The sequence below is a fragment of the Alosa sapidissima genome, chromosome 18 (genome assembly GCF_018492685.1).
Source record: "Alosa sapidissima isolate fAloSap1 chromosome 18, fAloSap1.pri, whole genome shotgun sequence".
NCBI classification, from domain to species: Eukaryota; Metazoa; Chordata; class Actinopteri; order Clupeiformes; family Clupeidae; genus Alosa; species Alosa sapidissima.
Window position 1 is genome coordinate 14,009,756 of NC_055974.1, and position 12,937 is coordinate 14,022,692.

The 12,937-nt window shown below is 44.5% G+C and overlaps 1 protein-coding gene across 2 annotated transcripts in view; it reads right to left on the reverse strand.

Moving 5' to 3' along the window:
- Positions 1-12,153, reverse strand: part of rell1 (RELT like 1) — a 48,697-nt gene extending 36,544 nt beyond the window's left edge. For both annotated transcript variants that reach the window (XM_042069005.1, XM_042069006.1), the window contains exons 1-2: positions 11,774-12,153; positions 5,940-6,152 (exon numbers count right to left, since the gene is read on the reverse strand). In XM_042069005.1, coding sequence (XP_041924939.1) covers positions 5,940-6,152; positions 11,774-11,807 — 247 coding nt within the window. In that variant the 5' untranslated portion in view covers positions 11,808-12,153. The remainder of the gene's footprint in view (positions 1-5,939; positions 6,153-11,773) is intronic.
- Between the last annotated feature and the right edge of the window lie 784 nt (positions 12,154-12,937).

The following is a 12,937-nucleotide window of genomic DNA, read 5'->3' on the forward strand; positions in this document are numbered from 1 at the left end:
TCAGTGAGCCCCTTGCGAGATACCTCCAGAAACCACAGTGTATGGTTCCACTCAGGAGATAAAAGGAAAATCCTGAGGACTCACTCATGATAAATGCCCTCCCCAAGGCCCACTAAAGCATGACACGCATCTCAACCTCAACACTCCTCTGAAACAAACAGAACCCAAAAGACAGGCCCTAAAGCAGAAACACTGATATAAAATAAAGCTACAACTACAGCAGAAATTAAGAGGTCTCGGAACACCATGTATTAGTGTACTCATGCACACGCCATGCATCGTGCATCAAGATCTAAACACCACCCAATAAACCCCTCTATGGTACTGTAACACTAGGCCGTTGTATTGCACATAATTGCATTGCACACACGACTCTTAATTCTTTTTAAGTATATTTTGAGGTTTTTTGCCTTTATTATGACAGGACAGTGAAGAGACAGAGAGAGAGAGAGAGAGAGAGAGAGAGAGAGAGAGAGACAGAGAGAGAGAGAGAGAGAGAGAGAGAGAGAGAGAGAGGGTGGGTGGGATCGGAAAATGACCGGACTCCAACCCGGGTCCCCGTGGGCACTTGGACCCGAATGTGGTACAGGCACTGAATAGGCAGTTGCACCACAGCACCCCACCTAACTCTTATTTCTTAACTTAAATGTAACCTTCACTCATAGTCACTTTAGTCCAGTGCAGGGAGCCCCCCGGGGTCATCAGGGAGAGCATCTCAGACTTGACCCTGGAAACCCACAGTACAGATCTAGGTCTCTCTCCTGCTCTCTACACCTGATTAGAGCGTGTTACATTTCAATCAAAGATGTCATGTTCTCTGATCCGCAAGAGGCCTACTGGGTTCAGACTTGGTCACAAATAGCCAGCTGGACTCAAATCCTACAGTAACACCTCATTGGCTAATTCCAGCGAGGGGTTCACAGGTACAAGGACCTCCAAAAGAGTCCGCAGCAGTCTGCAAAGTGTTGCAGAACTCTGCAGTTGATTTAACAGTTTGCAGAGTTCTGCGAAGTGCTGATTTAAGGACCCATATGTGATTTCAGCATTTCATGATGACCATAAACATTAATGAGACAACCCATTAATACTATGATATAGAATGTCATCTCTGGGAACCAACCTGTTTTGTCACCTAAAACTGGTCATGACTGCCCCATTGCTGTCTTCCTGGTTGGATGTGCCATTGACAACTGTTAATTGGTACATTCTACTATGGTGCACTTTTCGCAAGAAATGAGTCACACAGTGGTTGGCTGGCTAAGAGACTAGCAAACACTTGCCTTACAAGACCAATGTACTCACTGAGCTCCAAGGAGCAACCACAAACACCACAGGCTACTGTTCTAGTGTAGCATGTTTGTTTAAGAACAGTATGATTTTCTCTTCCTGTTCTTCTAGCTTCAACAACAAGAAATGCATTGTTTTTTCATGATAACATTCCACTGATAAAGTGCATTTTGTGAAAATGTCAACATCAATTCAATAAATGCAATAAAAAGGGGAGGGGAAATGTGGCGAGTCATTTTCTTTTTAACATTTTGCTATGCACCAACCCTGTTGGCCAAACCACCAATTCATACACAGTAGGACTGAATGGGCCAGTTAATGTACGGAAGAGCCGACACACAGAAACCCCACACCACATTTCTTAAACAAACGCCTACCACTGGAACCCTTTAGGCTTTTCCAACACTAAGCTTCCACAGATAGAAATTCCAGAGTCATCTGACAGACTTTCTCTGTATCCCTCCTTCCCTCCCCCTCTCTCTCTCTCTTCCTCCCTTCTGTCTCTCCCTCTATAAACAGTTTCCCTTGACTGTTGAGGGGAGTGTGAGTGCAAGCCCCAAGTCTAAACATGACATGAATCCAACCACATTCTTCAAGTCCACATTCAAGAGTCCATGCCCACACAGGACTGCCACACGTTCAGGTGGCAAGGTAATGGAGGGAGAGAGAGCAGGACTCAGAGAAAAAGATCCAGAATTCTCATCTTTCTTTTGAAATACTGACTTTAAAGTCAGAGAGATTAATTAATTTTTATGATTTATAACCGAGGTTACATGTAATGGCAAAACGGCATGTGTAATTGAAGTTAGTGTACAGTTCCTCTCCATCCTTGTGTTTTTTTAAGTGCTATATGCTTCAGCAACACACTGTGCTGCATGGTTATGTCAACAGAGCCCAAAATTAGATTGTGAAAGGGGAGGCCGATAGAGAGATCAGATGTCTGAGACATCTCCAATCTGTTTCATGATCAATTCAGGAAGCGCCCCCTCACAACATTTTCATAAGACATCCACAATCCATCAAGGAGAGGATTTAAGTGCAAAACTACAGCAGCATTACTAAATGCCATCTTAGAATGTTTTTGTGTGCTCTAGACCAGCGGTCCCCAACCGGTACCAGGCCGCAGGACATTCCTAACCGGGCCGTAGCCTACGACATGAGTTAAAAAAAAAATGCATGCAAACTAAACTAAATTTAATTCGCAATAATGTCACGTTTTTACATGGCATAGGCCTATATGCAGTTGTTTGATTGCACGCATGTTTGCATTTTGCAAGGTCTACTTTCTTACGTCGGTCTGTCCCGCCTTCAACACTTTTACATATTGCCTTCAGCGCTGCGCAGCCACAGGTCAGCTCACTTCACTTGATCAGTTCTTGGCGAACGGTAGTGTCACACGAAGTTAGCTAAACTGCTAAAATGAGCAACAAAAAACAAGCATCTTTAGCAGGTCACTGGCCAGAGTGTTTGAGTTGCGAGAGCCGCTGCAGAGATTTCTTACAGAAAAAAAAAAGTCACCGTTAGCTGCACATTTTAGTGATGAGGACTGGGTGTCAAAACTCGCTTACCTGTGTGACATATTCGGGTTGCTTAATGACCTCAACCGGTCACTCCAGAGGAGAATGACGACTGTCTTTAAACTGGCAGATAAAGTCGCTGCATTTAAAGCCAAGCTTGATTTGTAGGGACGACGAGTGGACCGGGGTGTATTTGATATGTTCCAAAAAGTAGTGGGGGTTTTGGGAGAGACTGAGGCAGGGCCCTTTCTCTCGCAGCTGGTGCGCGATCACCTTGTTGCGCTCTCAAATGAGTTTGAGCTTTACTTCCCATCCTTCAAAGATCCACGGCAAACCAATGAGTGGGTCCGCAACCCATTTGTCAATATCCCGAATAGTCCTAACTTGTCAGCGAAGGAGGAAGAGCAGTTGATCGAAATTGCAAATGACAGTGGTCTTAAGAGTGTGTATAAGGAAACCTCTCTGGCGGGTTTTTGGATTCAAAACCAAAGCAAAATATCCCGAGATAGCCGTAAAAGCGCTGAAAACGTTTCCCACCACGTATCTATGCGAGGCCGGGTTTTCGGCAATGACTGCAACTAGACAAATTGACTTCGACTGGAATCGACTGGACATTTCAAACACACTGAGGGTGTCACTGTCTTCCTTCACCCCCAGATGGAAGCTTCTTGCTGCAGGGAAACAAGCAGGGCTCCCACTGATTATATTCGTAATGCACGTTTAGTTCCCATGTTTTGTTTCCATATTTTGTTAAGCATGTTCACACTTATAGATGTAGCTTCAAGTTGTTCAATATTCATAGTTCATATTGTTCAATTTTCACTTCTTCAAGTTCACGTTTTTCACAAGAGATCGTTACCTTCACTGTTCATACATAACTGGAGCTAGTTCTTTTCAAGTAATGCATGCACAACACATATGGAACTTGGAACCCCCCCCCCCCCCCCGCCGGTCCGTGAAAAAAAAAATAGGAATCAAACTGGTCCATGGTACATAAAAGGTTGGGGACCCCTGCTCTAGACACTAAACAGTCACACAGTGTGTGTGTGTGGGTGTGGGTGTGTGTGCGCCCGCGCGCACAAGAGAGTGGGAAAGTGAGTGGTTAAATGGAGTCGGCCATTACAAAAGCAATAAAGCTTCCAATACTAACAAACGTCTCTCCCAGTATAGATAACACCTTTATCTCATTCACTCTTAAAAGCATTACACAAGTCCATTCCGACGCATAAATGGGGGTCAAGGTAGTGGTCTCTGCAGATCGATGCACCTTTTTTTTTTGCATTTCAACGTGTCAGCCTCTCCCTACCACAAGACATGCCTCTTCAGTAACGTTAAAGGCGGCGGTCTGCTATCTTATCTAGGAAATTTGTCAGTCAATGTGACCGGAGCTCTTGCCCACGATTCCCCACACTATCACCTTTGTTTGGACACAGTGGTCTGTCAGCAGTGATGCACAATGACAGATTGGCAGAGGGCAAGTCAGAGAGGGGTATTGCCTCATGACTATCCGGTTGTTAAGTCCGACGTCATAGCTTTTTCGTCTAAAAACTGATAGTAGCACAGCCAACCTGTAAACTCAGTCATCACCTCTGTTTTAGTGAGGTTTAAAAAGAAAACAAATGCTTAACTCTAACAGAGTAATTAGTGCAGCTGTGCAGACAAACGATCTAAACCAAAGGCAACGTCAGCGAAAATAGGATTTTGTTAGTGTAACGGATGCCACCTTGTGGAACGTTGGTAAACCTCACTCCCCGACGCCTCAAGATTGCTGCTGGCATGCGAGCCAGTAGCCTGGGCTATTGGCTCAATTGTTAGCGCGCTCGCCTCCCGATCCGAGGTGCTGCTGTTCGCGGGTTCGAGTCCAGGCGTGTGCAGGGCTGAATCGCGCAAGTTCAACACAGCGCAGGTTACATTGGTGCTGTGACCCGGATCGGGAGTGAGGTTTAGGGGGGTGAGTGTAACGGATGCCAGCTAGCTTAGCTGTGCTTGTGGAACGTTGGTAAACCTCACTCCCCGACGCCTCAAGATTGCTGCTGGCATGCGAGCCAGTAGCCTGGGCTATTGGCTCAATTGTTAGCGCGCTCGACTCCCGATCCGAGGTGCTGCTGTTCGCGGGTTTGAGTCCGGGCGTGTGCAGGGCTGAATCGCGCAGGTTCAACACAACGCAGGTTACATTAGGTTAAGGGAGCAAGTGAGTAGTAGAATGACAATTTACCTATTAGCTACTCCAAATAGCGGAAAAAAATGTTTCTTTTACAGTCTATGGGAAAAAACTGGACCTGGAAAAATAAATTTCTGGGCACATTATTGCATCACGACTTAACAACCGGATTCACGTACAGTCACCTGTGGCGACTGATCCAGAAGCAGGTAGCTGCTGGTCAATGTATGGGTTGATAGAATGAACTGAAAGCACATAGTGATCCACATCCACAGTTAGCCTTTGTGCTATAATCCTCTGACTCACATGGTGGTCAAAGAGTTGAGTGGAACATGCAATTCAGTTTCAATTCCTACTGGCTGAAAAAAGGGGAATCGAAAGCCAGGGGACATCAGGTTTTAGCTGTTGTGGAAGAACTTCCTCAACATTCACTCAATGCTGGTGGTGGATGAGGATGACCGAATCCATTTTCCATGGGTTAAATTATGACAACTTTAAACATCCTCTAGAGTGAAATTACAGTCCTCTAGCATAAAATGTGCACTTTTTTAGCAACCCAGCAGCCTCTAAACTCAAGCTCTTCTGAGTGGGTACTGGTAAGGGCAGCCCAGTAGTACAAAATCATTCACAAAATCATTAATAAAGCTTCATGCACACAGCAACTTTTGCCCAACCTTACCAAAGACAAGGCAAACCAAACGCAATTCATATTTGACTGCTGAGCTACAGTCCTCTTTACACTCTCTGCACAGAGGAAAACCTAACCAAACAGAACCTCTGACGGAGTGTAGAGGGTATATTGATCCTGCAAATTGGTGGACACTTTCGGTCCTTTTTGGTCTTCCTACCACATCATCTGCCATTCAGAGATCTAACCCTAACTGAGGTACATCCCAAGTCAGACGGAACACCCCCGTTTTTCAGTGTGGTAGCTCCCACATGCTACCCCTACCCCATCCCATCCCCTTGCTCACCTGCTCTCTCCAGGTCCTTCTCGAGCTCGTCCTCGGCCGCCTGCGCGTCCTCGGCCTCAGTGGTGCACCGGTAGCCCTTCTTCTTGAGCGCATGGCAGATGAGCACCCCCAGCAGTCCCAGCAGGAAGAAGACAGGCACGAGGCCGAACGCCACGTACTCCGGACTGCTGCCCGAATTCTCTGCAGGCGTGCTGGCGTCCTCTGGGCTGCCCGCTGTAACAGATAAAGCGCGATGGACAACTATTCGTAAATGTGTCCGAAGAATTTCTGTCATTTATGTGAACATATACTGTACATACAATGTATGATCATGCATCAATACAATACAAGACTTTCCATACAAACATATTACAAAGGGTACTGACGTTTTGATCAAGCAGAGAGAGAGAGAGAGAGAGAGAGAGAGAAAGAAAGAAAGAAAGAAAGAAAGAAAGGAGAGAGAGAGAGAGAGAGAGAGCGCGAGAGAGAGAGAGAGAGAGAGAGAGAGAGAAAGAAAGAAAGAAAGAAAGAAAGAAAGAAAGAAAGAAAAGGAGAGAGACTACACATATGGTGCTGAAAATGGCCAAGTGAAACAGCACTGCACCCTGAGGAACACTATTATTGAGTTATAAATACAGACATGCGATTAAAGCACTGTAGACTATCTCTGCACTGCAATTCCATAATGCCACTGCACCATAACACTCTGGCGATGCATGTCTGTGTAATGAATGACTGATTCACAAAGCTAGAGGAGAATAAAACCGTGACAGACACAGCGAGAGAGAGAGTACACAGAGCAAAGAAAGGGGAGGGGAGGAAAAAGAGAAAAGAAAACAGTAGAGAGAGAGAGAAAGAGGGAGAGAGAGAGACAGAGAGAGAGAGAGAGAGAGAGAAAGAGAGAGAGGAGTGACTGTCTGACAGCAAGCAAGCAAGCGGGACTGCCAGCCAGCACAGCAGCTAGACGGTATCACTGTCGCAGTCACGGTCATCATAGTGCTGACTAAGGATGGCTGCATCCCCCAGTAACTTTCCACTTCCCTCTATCCATACATCCCTCCCTCCTTTTGTCGCTCGCTCTATCTATCCATCTGTCAGTCACTTCACTCTGTAATTAAAAAATATTTCATCAACAACTCAAAACTGGAAAGGTGTATACATACATAAACATATCCTACCAATTAGATTACCAATATGCATTTGCACATTCACAAGCACATACAAATGTGCACACATGCACCATAAACTATGCAAAAGATATGCAAACACAGTACAAAAACATTTAAGCAAAAAAGGCCATGCATCTGTCTGCACTTGTCAGACAGGCCCCCAGTGTAGGACAAACAGAGACTACCACACACACCAGTGCAGAGCACCAGGCTTTAGTGCCCAGGGTCAGCTGGCGGGGAGACCGCTGTGTTTTCTGGGAAAATGACGCAGCTTGCCTGCTGGCCCTGGCCTCCATGCCCCAGCCTTCCACCGCTCCGGGCCTCCATGCACGGCCTCGGAGGTCCCCCCTCATCTGTTTCCCATCCAGCCCAAATCCCCTCCATTTCCTCTCTGTGGGAAGCCAGACCCTTAGGGCTAGCCCTCTCACTCCATCCCACCACAACACCACCGCTGTCAAAGAGCTCTTCTTTCTTTTTTGGGGGCCAAGCAGCAAAGCTGCAAAGTCCCATTGTGTTTCTACTGTACGTTTTCCTATTATTATTATTCCGCCATTGAAGTCTATGGCAGCCCATAGAACCGTCCGGTAAAAAGTTCTGAAATTTGCCACACTGATTAACCACAGTCCCATGATTCATTTCACCAAGTTTCATGTCGGCACCTCAAGCGCTCTAGCGCCACCAACAGGCCAAAATTGGACATGTGTTCACGCACTTAACTTTTGACCCTATAGGGGGGCGCTGCACTTAGCAAATTTGCATTTTGGCTTGAAACTGTTGATGTGCTTGGAATTAAAACTTACTAGTGGTGTCTGTTAATACTGTAGGGGGTCTTAAGGCCGACAAATGCCAACCTATGATGTCACTGTAATCAATCTGGCTGCCATCTTGGATTTTGTCGGAAACACAAAAACATTTTCACAGGTCATACATTTGATCCGATCTTCACCAAAATTGGCACAGACCATCTTCAGACAATGCCTTATCAGTGCATTACTTTCTGGAGCAATTGACAAAATCGTTTGCCCGTCACAGCCAATAGGCGGCGAAGCCGTCAGCAAAATAGGCCTCATCTCAACCAATCTTATACATGAAACTTGCTGTGACTGCTTATAGCTATATGTCTGATGTAACAACATCGAGTTGCCATGACAACTCCAGCTTGGCTGCTTGGCCCCCTCGTTGCTGCTTTCAGTTATATTTAATATCTATTGTTGCCGTTATTTTGTTGTTGATGATAGCACTTCCTAAAACACTTGGATTCTTCCTATAGCACTTAGAATTTAACATCTCTCCTGTGTATATTAGAAAATTATTTCTCTCTCTCCCTCATTTTTATTCTGTCTCTGTCCATCTGCCACTCTCTGGCTCCCACATCTCTCTCCCATTCTGTGGTGCCCTGCCCCCCACCTGTCTCTTTACTACAGTTAGGTGGGTCTGTCAATGCGGTCTTATCAGTTGCTGTTGTAACTGTACAGCTCACCAAGTCTTGTTAAATATGTATGCACAGACTCTTAAGAGCTCTCGCTCACATGCACACTCACTTACACAGCAAAGCCACACAACGTGCACACTCACTTACACAGCAAAGCCACACAACGTGCACACTCACTTACACAGCAAAGCCACACAACGTACGTGCACACACACACACACACAGGTTAGCACTCTGGACTTGTAACCGGAGGGTTGCCGGTTCGAACCCCGACCACTAGGCCATGGCTGAAGTTTTAGCATGTGCTTCACCTCACTGTGTGCTGAGTGTGTTTCACTAATTCACCGATTGGGTTAAATGCAGAGACCAAATTTCCCTCACGGGATCAAAAGAGTATATATACTATACTATACTATACTATACACACACACACAACTTTCCCATGGAATCATCTGGTCTGGTTGGGAGGTCGTGTTTGCGATGTGCTGCAGTATGACAAGGTCAAAAGGTCACAAGCTCAGAATGCTGCAGCAGAGCTATGCAGCGGCCCAGCCCGACTGTTTTCATTCTCTCCACCGCGCGCAGCATTCCTAAAAAAATTAAATCAAACAGGCCCGCCTCAAGCTGACAAAGAGACCATTGTCCACTGTGTCTGTGGCATTGTGTGTCTAATATGTAGAATGAACACACACACAAATACACTTTGGCCTGTGTCTGTGCATGGGTGTGTATGCGTGATGTGTTTCTAAAAGACAGAAAAATTTATTAGCGTTTTCTACTGCTTTCATTTACTTAGTGTCTAAGCACACTGCACCAATGGGCATACTAGAGAGACATGACATGACAGAGTTTGAGGGAAAGTGACAGAGAGAGAGAGAGAGAGAGAGAGAGAGAGAGAGAGAGAGAGAGAGAGAGAGAGAGAGGAGAAGATAAACAGAGACAGAAAAGACGAGGAGAGAAACAAACAGGGAGCGAAGCAGCGACCATGAAAGATCAAACAATAAATAAACAACAAACAAACAGGTAACGTGAACCACCTTTGGTCACTCCCCCAGTTGTTGCCGTGACGTGTGTGCCCGTGTTGCCCTACCTTTACATTTCTCATTAACCTGCCCTGCTCTGCTGTCTCCACACAGGTGTCTCCACTGACAGGTATGCTAGCATGCTTGTGAGTAATCACATCCAAAGGAACAATTAGAGAGAAGCCTTACATAAACACTAACCATTACATAAATACTAAATAGCCTACTATATGACAGGTGGAGGTGGGAGTAAAGAGACAAAACAAGACCAGGAACGAGAGACGAAAAAGGAAAGACAAGGCGTTTTAGACTTTGTTTGTATTCAAAGAAACTTCCCTTTCTAGGTTTCTAGGACATGAGTCAAGAGATACGCATACAAGCGACGCCAGAATGCACTTAGAGACAATAGATAAGACGTCAGGTTACCATAGAAAAACATACAACCGTCAAGTCATTTGTAATAAAACATACTAAAAAGGGAGCCTCTTCTGAATGTATGAGTGTCACTGTTGTGTCAAGTCCTACATCTCATCTCAGACATTAACACTCATTTATCTGACATTTAATGCCCTTTTCCAAATGCCATACGGATGCATTCAAGACAGAATGAAATGTTTTAACAAGAAAACTTGCTTGGAATCACATTGTGGGGATCCGTTTTCTCTTCCTGCATTCTTTTGAGGCTCAAAGACTACATCCAGTCAACACTGAATGAAATCCTGGCCAAGAGAACTTCCACTTATATCTCATTGTATTAGTCTCTCTATTCTCCTCTCATTTCTGGACAGGGTAATAGAATCTCTGTAGAAACCTCCCGACCTGACCTCTGCAATATGACAGAACAAGAAACCAAATACAGTAGGTCCACTGAAAAAAAGGTCTGCAAGAGATACATAGCCTTTAATTACTACTCCTCACAAACTCTGAGGGAGTGGTATTAGCTGCTTTATCAGCTACTAACAGATGCTCATGCCTCGAAGCCAGGCTTGGTAAAAAAATAAATATACGTATGTCAATACGTATGTGTTTGCGTGTGTATGAGGTCGAACTTTAGGCCAAAGATAGGCATCAGGCCTTCCCTCAACTCACGCACACACCACATTCCTTTTCGTCTGTACGTATATGAATCTTCACATTAACTGATAAAACTTCCTCTGGCCTTCTGTTAAGTCCCTAGAGTCCACACTAGAGTAAGCAACACTATGCAGCTCACGTTGGAGCGCGTGTGGGTTTTCCCTAAAAAGCTTATGCTGGATGGCACTCGCTAATGAAATGAGCCCGCGGATGCAGTTTTTGGCTCGTGCAGACAACAGCTGCGCGGGTGTTTGAGAGGAGAGAGGACGAGAGGTCACTATCGAAAGATGTCACATGTTCAGAGACAAGGACAAGTCCAACCTTAAATCTGTAAACACATGAATGACGTATAGCTGGAACCAAGAGACTAAGGTAAACAGTTTAGAGATTTCAGGATTTTGGATAGTATGGTTCTTTACGCACGGGATAACTATTCCTCAGAATTAGGGCAGACATGCATGAACTCCAAAAGGATCTAAATACATGTAGGAGCATGACTGCACATGTAACATTTACCCGAAATACAGCTATACCCATACATATATCCTACGTCATCCTTTGCAGGGTTGTGTCTACACTATCTACTTGGGGTATGGGTTTTGTTTAGAGAAGGGAAACGTTAGACTCTGGTCTGGAAGTACAGGTATTCAACTGTAATTAGCCTACACAGACTAAAGTATGTGGTTTAGCCTACTATAAGCCAAAGCAAGTGATGCACTTAATTGAACCTCAACAATAAAAATCATACGACTGTTCTCAATAATGCCATCACGCAGTTGTGGCCAACAGCCACCGATAGACCAACGCGAAGCTGCACTGAACTCAATTACTACCGAACTGGTAGATCCCTGTATTCCACAAAATAACCTGAGTGTGGTTGGGGTCGAAAACAGACTTTCTCGGTGACATTCGTAGTCTACATGGGGTAAGGGCATGGTCACGGTAATTTTGTCAAACTGGTCAACTGACAGTCCCCTATCCAACTACGCCACAATATGTAAACTCCACAGTATTTGAAACGAGTTGCGGTCGTTTGACACCAGCCTATTCCATCTTAAGGGCGTGTATAAACCATTTGAAAGACAGTTGCGCCCTTCAAACACTATCTGCAGTGGTTTGAATATTTTTTTTTTTATATCAAACGTGATTTGCACTCACGCGTTATACCGCTCGTAATTCCTGAATCCCCCATCAGCCTCGCGGATGCTGGGCGAGGATATGGTCAGCTACTGGGGAGCTCTGCTCAGTCGGACGCTCACTTCAGAAGCTCGGACGGTCTTGTGTCGGATATCTTGGGACTTGCTCTCCCTCGGACCGTTGTTACTCAGTATTTCCTCATTCTTACCAAAGCAATCAGGAACAGCCCACTTTTAAAGCTGCAGTTTGCCTTGAAAGTTGCAGGAGGCCCACGCCCCTAACTGAGGATAATCCAGCGCAGAGTGAACACTTGAGAGATAAACTAATAATTGCCTTATATCTGGCCACGTTGTTTCAAAACCTTGCTTTCACCCCTGTCAATAACCTTCGTTCCCAGTAGTTGGCGGCATTTTCGATATGGCTGCAGTGCGCCGGAATATAGACGACAAACAAAAAACTGACAGACTGCATTTTGGGTAATGGTGTTTTTAGAGAATACCAACAATTTTTGGATAATTGTCATACATCTTCAATTTGCTCCTTACAGCTGTAAAGAGTGTTTCAGCGCTTCTGACTGGACCCAGTCAATTACAGAACTCTATGATTATTTATTACACTAAACAAACATGTAATTTTTTTAATAAGATAATTTAATGTGCCCAATGCTCAGTCAAATAACTTATGCGTTGTAACTAGAAAGGTTCACAGATGCAGGCCTAATAGTTTCTTTAAAATATCACTCCGATTTGAAAGTAGTAGCCTTATATTTGTCATTTGCGTATCATTGCATGCAGAGGCGGACAGAGTACACAGCTTCATTACTTGAGTAAAAGTACAGATACCCTTTGCTAAATTTTACTCAAGTACAAGTAAAAGTACAACAGTCAGATGTTTACTTAAGTAAAAGTACTGAAGTACTTGTTTTTAAAAGTACTTCAGTATCAAGAGTACAAGAGTAGCCTACATTTTCTAAATATTGCATTACTACTGCCACAGTGCTTACATTTATGTACAGAAACGTCATATATGGAGTTATGAAAATGTTAATGTTAATACCTTGGAGAATGTAAAATGAATTGGAAGTAAAATCAAGTCATTTTCATCTTTTTACCATGTTGCTAGGGATGGGCAGTATTTCTAATACATGTATTTAAAATATGTATTTCAAATACAAAATACTATTTT